The sequence below is a fragment of the Silurus meridionalis genome, chromosome 10, assembly GCF_014805685.1.
Source record: "Silurus meridionalis isolate SWU-2019-XX chromosome 10, ASM1480568v1, whole genome shotgun sequence".
Lineage (NCBI taxonomy): Eukaryota > Metazoa > Chordata > Actinopteri > Siluriformes > Siluridae > Silurus > Silurus meridionalis.
Genome location: NC_060893.1, coordinates 16090070 through 16105291, shown reverse-complemented (window position 1 = coordinate 16105291; position 15222 = coordinate 16090070). Strand labels below are relative to the sequence as shown.

At 35.7% G+C, this 15222-nt stretch overlaps 1 protein-coding gene across 5 annotated transcripts; it reads left to right on the top strand.

The window, feature by feature from the left end:
• The first annotated feature begins 2012 nt into the window (after positions 1 to 2012).
• hrh2a (histamine receptor H2a) lies at positions 2013 to 14229 on the top strand. 5 transcript variants are annotated; one of them, XR_006927176.1, is made up of 4 exons: positions 2013 to 2092; positions 11327 to 12732; positions 12894 to 12986; positions 13087 to 14229. XR_006927176.1 is itself a non-coding variant. In XM_046859664.1 (3 exons), the coding sequence occupies exons 2-3, from the start codon at positions 11612 to 11614 to the stop codon at positions 12898 to 12900; spliced, it is 1128 nt and encodes a 375-aa protein (XP_046715620.1). In that variant the 5' UTR covers positions 2013 to 2092; positions 11327 to 11611; the 3' UTR covers positions 12901 to 14229. The 5 variants fall into 5 exon arrangements, 1 of the variants encoding a protein (XP_046715620.1); XR_006927175.1 differs by having other exon boundaries at positions 13084 to 14229; XR_006927174.1 differs by having other exon boundaries at positions 11327 to 12986.
• The last annotated feature ends 993 nt before the right edge of the window (positions 14230 to 15222 follow it).

Genomic DNA, 15222 nt, shown 5'->3' with positions numbered 1-15222 from the left:
CCATTGACATGATGTAGTTTTTCGATGAGAAGGCATTTATTTAACATTGGACAGAGAAAGCGAGAAAGAAGTGTTACTGGTAAAAAAAAAAAAAGACAGCCCTGGCCTTTAACACACAATAACTACTGTATGTCACTATTTTACCAGAAACTTTAATCTGAATCTAAGAACACAGCTATGATTGTATAAAAAAATACTGACGTGTGTCTTGCGTATTTTAGTTCACATGTTTCCACTAACAGAGTCAAAGTGACCTTACAGTGAAAGCATATATTTAATTGTGATAAACATCAGTAATCAGCAGAACATTAAGCAAGAGGCACAAGAAGAAAAATGTAGGAGGCTTACAGTTGAATGTGTGTGCGTGTGCATGTGTGCATGCGTGTGTGCATGCGTATCTACTAGAGCCTTGTGGGCTATAAAGGATATGGTTTCTGAAACAGAACAGTATGGTGTGTAAGTTCTAAAAGGAAAAATAAGTGTCATAGACTGAAGAGATGTGGTCTTATTGCTTCCTCACTTAATTTCTAGCCCACATTTCTCACAGACAGAAACCACAACAGCACAACAGAATATGAATCATTTTGTTTAAGCTAGGCAACCTAGGTCAAACAATGAATTCCTTGTGATCTTGTATTTAATCTTATACTTATCTTTTGCTTCTATACAAAATAAAAGCATAAACGTTTCACGTTTGTATTAATGTACTTTTTCTAGTAGGTTATCTTTGTGTAGTAACTCACTGACAGGCACTGCAAATAAAAAATACTTTAACAATAATAATTGATGCGATGAAGAATCTTTTTTCTTTTCAGTTTTTTGTGTTTTGAGGAGTCTTCAGTATCAGTAATTAGTAACAGAAACCACAGGAAAGAAAACCACCATAAAGCCATACTAGTAACATGAAACATTTATTTATTTGTTTGTTTATTTATTATTAACATAGATGGGAGAAATCAAAGATTTCATTTTCAAAATGAAAATAAAATAAACAAATATATATTTAAGCACAAATGATTAAAGCAGAGAACTGAAAATAAAAGCTAGTTAGATCATGAGGAAACTATAACATGCATATGCAATGCTTTAGGCACCCTCAAAATGAAAACAAATAATGAATTTTTAAGTACAAGTACAAACATATTGTTATATGTATATACATAGCATGAGAAATTTTCTATTCATTAACATTTATTTTGTGCACCGTTTTCATGTTATTTATCATAAAAACATGAAATATAAAAACATAAATTTTTTGCTATCAAACATTATGTTGTGAAGTGTGATAGTTAGTATTACTATAACACTTGCTGGCACAATTGGACATAACCTGTATTGACAGTTCATGGTGTGGTTGGGTAGAGCTGGGAGGGACCAGGTAGTGGAAAATATAGGAATTAGTTTTATAGATGTAAAGATTTCAATTAACCTCTTTGATCATTCTGGTCTTATTTGCTAAACAAAAATGTTTTGTTTTTTTTGTATTAGTAGCAGGAACAACCTTCAACTTATCAGCTGTCGCTACAATGCTGTTAATCCAAACATTCACATCAATTACATTCCTTTAATAGTCTAATGTCCACCATGTTCCCATGAGTTAAAACCACACTGAGAGTCTAGGGATGAAAATAATTTAGTTGTTGTGGTTTAAAATAGTTGCTGTTGCTCCAGATGGGCCATACCCTGTTAGAGAACATTTATCTTTGGAACAAAACACACAAGAGATGGAGAAAAAGGAGGCAAAAAGCATAAGAACAGAAAATATGGGTCATAACTAGGAAAAAAGAGTACCATGATGGCTTACTCATGCAAAATTACAGAGTGGAGGACAGGCAGCCATAGTGATCCACAAAGACATAGCTGAATTTTACACACACACACACACACACACACACACACACACACACACACACACACACATATTAAGAGGCAAGCACGCCTACTTGAGAAAAACCCATTTAGCTATGTGATTGGGTAAGAGGAGCATGCGCTTAGAGAGAGAGAGAGAGAGAGAGAGAGAGAATGTGTGTGTGTATGTATGTATGTATGTGAAAGGGGAGAAAAGACATCACAGAAATGGAGGTCATTTAAAGTAAGTCCATGCTGCTTCTTAATTCATGCTATGTTGAATGAAATACGTATTTGAAAGTGTTTTTTGTATTGAACAATTGTATGGACAGTTTATAAAAAAGAATGCAGAAGCTGAACTTCTAAACATAAAGCAAGTGTTTAACCAAAAGCTGGAGAAAGGCTCACTTGTGTAATGAGTCAGTTGTGTGAAATTAAAAAAAAGCATGTAACATGGAGACACTTTTGTTCACCTTCCGCTTTCAGTCATGTGAGCTGCTTTGTTGTGAACAGTTTGTGTGTGTGTGTGTGTGTGTGTGTGTGTGTGTGTGTGTGTGTGTGTGTGTGTGTGTGTGTGTGTGTGTGTGCATTTGAGGGCAACTGAGTGTGTCTGTAAAAGCTAGTAAGTGAGTAAGTGTGTGTGTGTGTGTGTGTGTGTGTGTGTGTGTGTGTGTGTATGAGAAAGAGAGTATTAAATGCAGAATTGTAAGCTTCATCTAACCGCAATTTTGTAAAATACAGTAGGTTCATGTATTCAACAGCAGGAAGTGTACAAAGTCCATGTGGGCAAAATTACGAGTGTGTAACAATGTGAGGAAAGTGACAGAGAAACAAAAATTGATAGAATTCCAGCTGTGTACTGTGCGTTCATGCTGCTGCATGATACGCCCCATATAATTTCCATCAAAAATATCTACCAGGGGTTTAATGATCAAACTGTTTGGATTGATGCAATTGATTAGAAAATGATTGATTAACAGGTATAATTTCAGCAATAAATTTACTTCAACTAAGATCTCTAAACTAGTCCTTCTCAACCTATTAAACAAAGTAATCAATTATTTAATATTGATAATATTGATTGATTAATATTGATCAGAGGCTACTAATTCAACCATATACAATATGCACACAATAAAACCATATCATAGCAGATTGAGTCTTACTGTCATATACTAAAACAATGTCTAATGAAAGGGAGGTTAGCACAAAATCATTACCATGACTCATTAACATGAGATGACCATGACAATGACTTCAGCTAGACAGAGAAAGACAAAGAGGAAACGTGGAGAGAAATGGAAATCAGAACAATCAAGCAGTAGACATGTCAAATGAATTAAGGATATACGCTCTAATCCAGTTGGCTTTACTGAATTACCCCCTTGGTCTGAATGAGATTGTGTGTGTGAGACTGTGTGCATGGTGCTTTGAGACGTCAGAGCCATACTGTCAGGGTTTCCCAGAATAGGCTCCAGATCCACCGTGACTCTGATCAAGATAAAGCAGACAGTGAACTTGAGTCCATGTTCCAGCAAGCAAACAGGCTGATTTTTTGGTTGTTTGTTAATATTTCCAGGTCTTCAAAAGTGCCTTAATGTTGGTGGGTGATGCCCACTGTTGTTGGGTTCTGCATAGACCCTTTCTACTGAAATAGTGAAAGATATCAACAGATAATCCTAGAAGGTGCTGGATATGTCTTTTTTTCAAGAAGTAGCCTAACATTTTAGATAAGTATGTAAATTCATACAGTATGAACAAGAAAATATACACAGTATATACATTTACATATGTTTATTATTAATATTCCTGTGACTTGGTTAACTATCTTTTGATTTTGTTAAGAAATTCTGCATGAGGTTTATTAAGTGGTCTTTATGTCACTTGCTGCTTTCTTTGCTGCTTTCCGACATTGAAAATCGTAACGTCAAATGTTTAAAGTGTTTCTACTGGCTTTTTTTACTGTCACACTTATGGAGAAGACAATATATTTCAAGACAAAATATATATAAAAAATAATGTAAAATAGACAACTAAATACTTTTGCACAGTACTGTATATACATTTACATATAAACATATTTCTCTAACACCCCACTGTGCTCTCTTGGAGAGATTAACACACACGGATGTTCTAAATCAGAACAGAAATGAACATTTTCCAGCAGTTTTATTTTAGGAACACCTGATTCCTTAAGATGCATTGATATATTTTGTTGCATTATGTTGTCTACTCAGATTTTGAGGCCACCAATAAAGTAATGATGAACAGGGAATGATTTAAAATATGCATCATAAATTATTCACAATCAAACTAAATTTCATCAGGTCCATTTTCTCAATGCCTCTTACAGCACTTACTTAAATGTTATCAGTACCAGTTAGAGGGCTAAAGAGACAGATTTTGATTGCATCAACCTCTACACCTCTATACACTGTGTAAAAGCTTTTACTCTTTTTTCCTTCATAAATGGTTGCTGTTCGGGTTATTTTTTAGCTGGAACTCTCAAATGAGTCATTCACTGAACCCTTAGTTAAAATTCAGCTGTCTATCTACAAAGTCTTTTAAGATATCGTATCATAACAGACTGTTTGAAGAATCTCCTGTCATGTTGCCAAATTGTGAAGTGCCTAAATGGGCTCTGAATCCCAGTTTAGACTACGGGTTTAAAGAGAGAGAAGTGTTACGGAAAAAATAAGATCTGGATGTTTTGAGACGTTATGCACCAAAAGTTCCCTAGAAAACTTCCTTTTGAGTGGACATTTTTTTGAGGTAACATGGAATTTTACTGTAAAAAAAATGTGCAATATTTTGTAACTCATAATACTTTATTTTTCTTATTTATAATTATTTATAATTCTTCTACTGTTATAGTCACAGGCAATGATAACCTAGTTTGCCCCAATAACACAACAATCAACATTATAGACATGCTCATGTTAACATAAATTTAAAGTTGTGGAAATGTTATAGGTAAATACTAGGGTTGTCAAAACTAATGTGTTAATAACGTTAATGCAAATTTTCATTTTATTTTTTTCATAACAGCATTAATTTTATTAACGTGCGATTAAGAACACATTTGTCTTTGACCATTTTTATTAAAAATATAAATAAATAAAGATAGAAGAGGTGAAATTAAAACCTTCAACACAACGCATTTATTCACGACGTCCTTTATTTAATTAAGATTTTTAAAAACTAAACATTTGTTTTACTGATGCTCTATGGTTTTACAAATAATAAACATACAATTGCATAAGATCGACATTGACATCCATATCTGTCCATGCCCATGTTGATTAGAGTATTAGAAACTTGTAAAATATTAATTTAAGGTACATTTAAAACTTGTAAAAGGTAAGTTGCGATTAATCACGAGTTAACTCATGACAATCATGTGATTAATCATTGAATATTTTAATCAATTGACAGCCCTAGTATATACATGTACACTATATGGACAAAAAATTGTGTACACCTGACCAAAGTAATCATATGTGCTTTTTGAATATTTTATTTCACATTTAGCATCCATTTGCTGTATAATAACCTGCACTCTTCTGGGAAGATGTTTCACCAGGTTTTAGAGTGGTTGTGGAGATTTGTGCTTATACAGCCACAAGGATTTTAGTGAAAGCAGGTACTGATGTAGACTGTGAGTTCTGGGTTGCAGTTAGTATTACAATTCATCCTAAAGGTGCTCAATTAACAGGGATGAGGTCAGAGCTCTATAGAAGGCTATTCAAGATCTTTGACTCCAACCCATGTAAACCATATGTTCATGGAGCAGAGTACTTTATCCCCATTCCCACAACTAACCAATGCAGGGTCAAGGGCTTAAGCATGGCATGTCCAAGACTCAAACCCACAACCCCCAGATCCAAAGTAGAATGCCTTAACTACTAAGCTACCGCCTCCCCTATAATGTATATGCTTTTTCTTAAAGAATACCTGTACACCTTTACATTCATTTTGCAAATTAATCTTCAATCTTCAGCTGTCCAGTTTGTGAGCTTGTACCCACTGTAGCCTTACATTTTTGTTCTAGAAAAAAATAACTAGAACTTCATTTTTTCTTCTGTTAATGCCCAACTTCTTCAACATTTGACATCTTGTGTATTTTGAGATAACTTTCTATTCATCAAACTCAAAATATGACTAAATAAAAATATGGCTAAATATGAGTTCCTGTAAACTTCCTGTCTGGCTGCCTATTCTCCTCTGACCTCTAGTGACTGTTATGTAGTAGATTCCCAAGAGATTAGCAGTTTCTGAAATACTTGAGATCACATTTTTCCTCCCTTCTGATGTTTGATATAAAGCTATCTTCATATCAATAATCTTGAGCTATAGTTGAATGATTTTATGCATAATAATCATGCAAGATAATAAAAAAATATATAAAAACTCGCACTTTGAGTGTGTTTTTATTATTATTATTATTATTTATTTATTTATTATTATTTTTTTATTTATTTTATTTTTATTATTATTAACCTTGAAATCATACACAACATTGCCAGGGGTATAAAATAAAAACTAGAGTTAGCGCAGTGTCACTGTGTAAACGCTAAAGAATCCATAGCACTAGCATTACCAACTAACCATTAAGTGGGCAGCGGCTAACAATAGCACTATGGATTCTGTAGCGTTTTATGTCCGCTTTACAATCTTTACAAATCCACATACCAAGGAAGTGAATTAATGAAGGATGGAAGCAATTAAGACCTTCATTTTAATATGCTGAAATAAGTACAACAGTTAAGTAGATCATATCTGTAGAATGTAAAACACACACTTACATTCACATCTGTATTCCCCAAATAGGGTCTAACAAATGTACTGTTTATGTTCACAAATGTTAATAATAATAAACCATGTTAATAAAAATAAATAAAGTTTTTTCAATCATCTCCCCAAACAGTACTGAATTTAACCGAACCGTGTCTTATTAACCCAGGTACGTACTGAAAAGTGAATTTTTTGTACACCCCAATATATATACAGTGGCGATCAAAATTAGAGAACAATTTATAAACAATTAAACAATTCTGAAATAATGTCATCTTCACTGCTCAACAGTTGAGGGAGTTTTTGTCCTGTCTATACCATGCTACCAGAACACCTTTTTCCACAAAATAACTAAGGCATTTAAAAAAAAAAACATTATTTTCCAGAAAACACACTGATCAAAATTAGAGAACACTTTCAGATACCTCCCAGTTATTGGTGTTAATCTGGCACCTGGTGCTAATTTCCTTGATTATCTGTCAACCCCTATTTAACTGCATGAACTGGTGTTCATGCAGGATAACGCTCCATGTCACACAGCAAAACGGGTAAAGCAGTTCCATGAAACTAAAAACATTGAAATAATGACATGGCCTGACCAGAGTCCTGATCTCAACCCAATAAAGAACCTCTGGAAAATTCTTGGCGACAAATTTATGGCCAAGAAACCCACTACAGTCACCGAACTGTGGAGGAGACTGGAAGAAGAGTGGACCAAAATCACACCAGAGCAGTGTGAGAGACTAGTGCTGTCCTGTGGCCGCAGAAGTGCTGAAGTCATTCAGAGCAGAGGCCTGGACACTTCCTACTAATTGCTGACTGTTGTAACCTTCAGAAAATTTTGTTGTAATCTTTTTTCATGCTACAGTTATTGTTGTTCTCTAATTTTGATCAGTGTGTTTTCTGCAAAATAATGTTTTTTTTTTTAAATGCCTTAGTTGTTTTGTGGAAAAGGTGTTCTGGTAGCATGATATAGACAGGACAAAAACTCCTTCAACTGTTGAGCAGTGAAGATGACATTATTTCAGAATTGTTTAATTGTTTATAAATTGTTCTCTAATTTTGATTGCCAATGTGTATGTATATACAGTGTGTATATATATATATATATATATATATATATATATATATATATATATATATATATATATATATCTCGTCTTGGTGTTTGGGGTCGTTATTATGCTGGAGGACTGCCGTTCGGGCCAGTTTCTAAAGGGAGAGCATCTCTGCTTCAGAATGTCACAGTACATATTGAAATCCATGCTTCTATTTAAAGGACCGCAGCTCCCCAGTACTAGCATTACTCATGCAGCCATAGACCATGATGCTACCTCCACCATGCTTGACTGTAGGCAGGATGTTATTTTCTTGGTACTTCTCACCAGGGTTTTGCCACACATGCTGGACACCAACTGAGTCAAACAAGTATATATGTATGGTTCCAGTAATTCATGCTATTGGACATGTTGTCTTGAGCAAATTGTTTGCGGTATTTCTTGTGAGTCAGCTTTAGAGGAGGCTTCCTTTTGGGATGACGGCCAGCAAAACGACTTGTTGCAGTGTGTGGCGTATGGTATGAATACTGACAAGTGGACCTTTCACTTCTGCTACCTCTAAAGCAATGCTGGAAGCACTCATGCTTCTGCTTTTTGAAGCCAGCTGCTGCACCTGATGCACAGCACAAGGACTCAACTTCTTTGATCGACACTTGCGAGGTCTGTTACTGATCTTCTTATAGCCTAGACCATCTTTGAGGAGAGCAGCAATTATAATTCTCAAATCCTTAAGATAAGCAATATGTGTCTAACATCCAGCAGTTCTGTGATGTCATTATTAAGGAGTGAAAGAGGATCCCAGGAACAACCTGTGAAGCTCTGTTGAATTTCAAGCCCAAAATCTATTGATTAAAGCAGTGCTGGATAACAATGGTGCTCACACAAAATATTGACACTTTGGACACAGTTTTGACATTTTCAATTATGGTATACTCACTTTTGATTACAGTTATTTTGACATTAATAGCTGTATGTTGAGTTCTTTTCAGAGGACAGTAAATCTATACTGCTATACAAGCTGCACATTGGCTACTCTAAAATATTTCCAAGTTTAATTTCTATAGTATTGTTTCTTGAGAAGGTATGCCTAAATGGTTGCTGAAATAAGAGTAGTGTACTTATTTTTGTGAGATACTGTATATATAGGTGGGCAAGGTCAGTGTGTGCAGTGTCTGGTCTCTCATCTATTTTTAGCACACCATTAGAATGAAGGAACATTAGGAATCACATCAATAATTCTTTTTCCTTGTCAAATCATTTATTACAGTTTTTCCTATAACTATTCCCATAAAATATACCCATTATCCTGTCACATGCTAAGAAAAAAGATTTCTTTAAGCCAAGTGTATGGGAGCTTGCACTCATTTCGAATATGAAATGACCTCCCACCCAGAAAACGATCTCTCAAACTGCTAGAGCTTAGAATAACCTGTCAGCTCAAACCTAAACAAAAACTTACTTAGATGAAAAGAGGTTCTCTACAGCACCGTGGAGCACAGAGGACAAACATCTTTTATATTTACTGTCTATGTTCTTGGCTCAAGATGCCAATATTCTACAGGCTGATTATATTAAAACTACTGTGCATTTCCTGGTACTTCCTGATTATGTGCTGTAACTGATTCGGTATTAATTAAGTATGATTCTTTGTGACACATAAACCACACAAAACATTTAACATTTTTGGAGTAAAAGGAAAACATAGTTTGTAAGCCATTGGTATAAAAAGACTGCACATTTGGAAAAAATAATAAATGTATAATAATAATAATAATAATAATAATAATAATAATAATAATAATTAAAACATAGTTACCACAGACAAACCATGATAAATTATATAGATAAGAAGCCATTAGGCATCATTGTACAAGTGTCTTGGTATCAAGCAAAATAATGTGTGCAAATGTGTGGGATTGGATAAATTCGTTAATATGATGTATATTGCTGAGTATTGTAAATATTATCAGGTGAAACTATTTTTATAGCAATAACTAAAAATAAGAATGTTTGGTTCTTAAATATATTGTCTTATATTCTACAGCTTTTCTCTGCAGCTTGGTTTACAAAACCTCACAGAAAAAAAACAGTATTAATCTTTTGTATTGTGATAAATTCCTCATGTGCCACAGAGTGTTTTTGCTGAATTACCCACCTGTAATTATGTTTGAAGGAGTATCAAACCACAATGAGAAAAATGGTATGAGCCTGTGTGTGTCGGGAGTGGGGTGGAGTTGGGTGTGAGAGACAGAGAGAAAAAGAAAAAGAGAAAGAGGGGGGTAGGCAGGCAGGCAGCACAGCTTATTAGATATTAGTAGTAGGTCTTCCTTCCTTTAATAAATTAGACCAGATTAATACGTCAAGACTAATCTCTCTCTCTCTCTCTCTCTCTCTCTCTCTCTCTCTCTCTCTCTCTCTCTCTCTCTCTCTTGTTTATTCACTCACTCACACACAATGTGGTGGGAAAGGCTCCTTATATGGATTGAAATCAGGGGGGGCTGCCCAGATATGGTGATGGTCTACTGGGTACAAACCACAGCCAAAGTTTCTACCAGAGTCTCTGTGTTTGTTTTAAATATATTTATATATCCAACTCACAAAGTATATTAATTACTCTTAAAGAATTTGCAAGTTTGTGTTTGTGTGTTTTTGTGTGTATGTGTGTGTGCGTGCATGTGTGTGTGTGTGTGTGTGTGTGTGTGTGAACCATTTTTTTATGTACCTTTAGCAGTGAAAAAGTGAAAGCATGTATGTGTAAACAATATTGATATGAAGTATTATTTCTGTTATCCTGATGTCCTCTATGGGCAAGGAGTGTATTTGAGCTCTGAGTCTTTAGCTTTCTCTATCTCAGTTTGTGTGTGTGTGTGTGTGTGTGTGTGTGTGTGTGTGTGTGTGTGTGTGTGTGTGTGTGTGTGTGTGTGTGAGTAAGAGGGTTGAGCAATTAGGCTGAAATTATCAAGTGTTAACTCCATGGTTCTGTAGCCAAACTTCCATTAAGTCCTACTGACAAAGGGAGCAAATACACCACGCTGACGCAAACACTGTATCACACAAGCTTCCACCCCCTCTCTCTTTTTTATGCACGCACACACACACACACACACACACACACACACACACACACACACACACACACACACTCAGTTATCAGTGTTAAACATGTTATCAAAGCTAAGCATTTTTCCACATTTAGTCCACAGGCTTTATCACAGGAGAATAAATTCTTACATATGCACACAAGAGGAAGCATAACAAGTCTTTTCCCACATAGGTGAATAAACTGAAACACAATTTAATGTTGGAGGATGCATTATAAAATGTTTCCTGAAAAAGAATAAATAAATGGATGGATGAATGGATCAATGATTTAATGAATGAAAAAGTATTTCAAGGTACCAGATAAAAAAAATTCCATAAAAAATTCCATAATTGGTTAAAAGTTTGGATCAGTTGGTGTCTTCATCAAGAAAAAAAGTGAGAGCAACAATATAATCACGGTTCTACCTATATAGTAGAAGTACATAGGTATATAGATCCTATAGTGATTCTAAAAATTATAATGATTATAATAACAAATATATTATAAAAGCCAACTAAATTCAGCTATTTTCTCTCCTCTACAGGAGCGAAAAGGAAAAAATATCATGCATTAACGATTCTCACCAGAAGAGGGCGGCAGAGTCGTATTAAATGGATTATGCCTCCAAACAAGGATTAATTTTTTGAAAGGTCGATGGACGTGCAAGAGAATTCATTTTCTATTACACGACTAACACGGAGATGTAAAGGAGGCCTATGCATGCGACATGTTGGCTATTTGCTGAAAAAACGATCAACTATCCACATTATCTACATTATCATTGACTTCCTAACGCTCCTCCTCTTACTTTGATCACTGCAGTATTAAAATGTGGTCTCAGATAGGATTAGGTGTGATTCTATCTTTCCTCATCTTGCTAACAGTGTGTGGAAATGTGCTGGTGTGTTTGGCTGTCTGCGCAACCAGACGCCTACGCAGTGTCACCAACTGCTTCATCGTGTCACTGGCAATTACTGACCTACTCCTGGGAGTTCTGGTCCTTCCTTTCTCTACTCTCATTGAGGTGACTGGGGATTGGCCACTGGGAGCTCACTTCTGCAATGTCTATATTTCAATGGATGTCATGCTGAGCACTGCTTCTATTCTTAATCTTCTGGCTATTAGCATAGATCGCTACATTGCAGTCACAGTGCCTTTACGTTATCCTACATTGGTGCTGCCATGGCACGTTGGTACATCGTTAGCAGTCATCTGGGTGGTGTCTATCGGGGTCTCGTTTGTTCCTATTCACCTCGGCTGGAATACAGTGGACCAGACGGTGCAGAATCATGGTAAGGATGACCCTGCGGAAGACTGTCGCTTCGAGCTAAATCCAACTTATGTACTAGTGGATTCAGTTGCAACCTTTTATCTTCCACTGGTGGCAATGTGCTGGACTTATTACCGAGTGTTCCGCATTGCACGGGCCCAGGCAAAGCGAATCCTTTCCATACATCGAGCATGCTCTGCAACCACCATGTCATCGTTATCAGGAGTGTCAATGTTAGCACTACGTGAACACAAAGCTGCAGTCAGACTAGCAGTTGTGCTGGGCGCGTTTGTAGTTTGCTGGTTTCCTTATTTTACATTTTTTACCATTATGGGGATACGAAAGGAGCCGGATCTTCCACGCATGGCATATTCGGTGGTGCTGTGGCTAGGCTATGCTAACTCCACCCTTAACCCGTTCCTTTATGCTGCACTCAACAGGGACTTTAGGTCTGCTTATGGCAGGCTGTTGTTTGGCTGGAGGGGCAATAACACACCAACAGGAACGCCCACTACTATGCCAGAGGCTGGGTTGTTAAATGAACTTACCCCTTCCAGCAGCAGGGCAGAATTTATACCTAAAGCCTATGTCATGCTACAGGATATGAGCAAAGGAAATGAAGATGAGACGAGTGGGACATCGCTCAGCATCGTCTCGGTCCTCTCCAATGGCCAGAACAGGTATTGGAGACATAAAACTAATGGACAACCATTAGAATATACAGTACAGAGACCACTTTATAAATGTATGTAATGTTACTTAACAAATACATTGTTTATTTGTTACAAGTGTCTGATGTTCAAACATCATCTCTCTATCCATCTTTATTTCTCTCTGTCAGATCATAATACTTCGACAAATCTGGACGCTTATTAAAAATTACCCTCATCTAAGCTTTACCCAAGTTTCTAACCACCCTCCAGTTGTGACACAGGTAGATTAAGATGAAAGTAATATGAAATACACGATTATAAAGTAGAATAAGTTATTCATTGCAAAAGGGGGATTAATTTTGTTTTTGTTATCCTCAGTAGGAGTTGTCAACCACAATCTGATGAAACATTTGGTCCTGTGAGAGCTTTGAGGAGAGAAAAGCTCTGAAGAAAAATTGTGTATTTAGTCTCACTATACCAGTGGAAATAAGAATAATGAAAAAGCAGGGGGGCTACTTGAAAAAAAGGTGCATTTGACTGCAAAAAGACAAGGCCTGGGTAATGGAGGCTGCAACGATAAAGACTAAGAAGCTTACAGAAAGCGTTCTGTGATACAGGGTTCCCTCTACAGGTCGGTAGAGGAACTACAACTAAAATGTGAATGCTGGAAAAAGACTAAAAGGATTACACTGTCCACTAATCTTGGGTGGAAAATCTGTAGAGAATTAACTTAAAAACTTTAAAACAATGTAAAGATAAGGATAGTGTAAATATAACATGCTGTAAAACAGTGAGCAGAAAATAAGTAATATACATTTTCATTAACAGTGTTTGTTTATTATTGTATTAGGTGGTTATATTTTCTCTTTTTTTTCTTTTTTCTTTTTTTTTTTTTTTTACAAATGTATTTGCACTGTGAAGAGAAAAGATGTAAAACAACTATTTAATGATTGAATCAAATGGCTCAATTATGTTTTTATCAAACATGTGATCAGCTTACCAAAAATAAAAAGGTTTTCTTAAATATTAAGGGTTTATTTTTTTTATTATAACCACCCCATTTGGTTGAGCAAATGTAAAATGTCTAAAACATTCACAAGCACTGTATTTACTGAAGATTTATTCATCATATTTTAGATTTTTAACATACAGGCATTATTTGATGGTGTGAGATGTAAACTAATCCTCTTTACTTTGGTTGAATTTTATAGCAGGCACTGAATAAAAATTCTCTTTCTGTCTTGCATTTCTTAACAATTCTCTTGCTTTTCATCAAAATAAAGCAAAAACTAAGACAGTTAAGCATGTGTTAAACAGAATTCAGATGTGCAAGAAGTATTCATTTAACATTTTGCAAGCTAACTAGCTAGCTGGATTTTCTGCATGGTTAGCATGTGTGGTACAGTACTACATTAGACACATACAGGACAAATACAATTCATCAGGCCACCATTTTTTTCTGAAGAATATCCAGCATAAGTGTTAGCTATCGTTCCACTGGAATGCTTGCATTATTGGTATAGACTGCAGTGACACCAATAATTTCGTCCCTCTTAATAAATGTTGTTTTATAAGGACAAAATAATGTTTTTCATTTCTTTCTTGGCAGCATTCTCTTCATTTTTTTGACACATTTGCAGCTGAGGTTTTTGTGGTATTTCATTATTTTAGTGTAACCTTGATTTTGACCACTAGATGACAAAAAAATGGAAGTAACATGTTACTTTTTCACCATTTTGATTTTTTATTTATATATTTTTTTTTCTGCAGAAGTTGTTTAGTTTTAGAAGTTGCAAATCCTTTTTTCTTTCAGTGTCACAATTTTTTTCTTCCTTACTGCCTCACACCTTTCTCTCTCTCTTTTTCTCTCCATATCTCTCTCTGTGTGATGACCCACCCAACATTAAAACCATTCATCACTGCCTCTTTACCATCAAATTATCAACGACTAGTGCACACACACACACACACACACACACACACACACACACACACACACACACACACACACACACACACACACAAAGACATTCTTCAATAACACAGATATTTAATGGGCTCTCCAAAGCTATCCATCATCACCATTTGTCATCAAAATATCAAGAAAATAAATGTGGTGGATGCAGACACATGCAGGACACACAGCCACACACACACACACACACACACACACACACACACATACGTATACAAATACTAATTCCAGTGAGTCTTGCCCTCAGGTGATATTCTCCAACAAAAAAGTTGGAGGAAGAAGAAAGGGGGAGATAATGAAAGGACAGTGGAAATGGTATGTGAGGGAGGAAAAACAAAGTAGATCTGGAAGACGGGATCAAAAAGAGAGACAATCACTGTACTGTGTATTGTAAGGCAGAAATCAGTGAGTATGAGTAAGGGGGGAGGCATGCATGCAATTAAATCACTGATTAAGATGAATGAAATAAAAGAGTCCAGAGTACTAATACACACATTTTCTCACTGATTACAGTCACTTGCTTAATGTTAGCGCAAAATGTA

Bases quoted from the DNA above. Each gene is read 5' to 3' on its own strand.
- hrh2a (XM_046859664.1), top strand. From the start codon at position 11,612: ATGTGGTCTCAGATAGGATTAGGTGTGATTCTATCTTTCCTCATCTTG.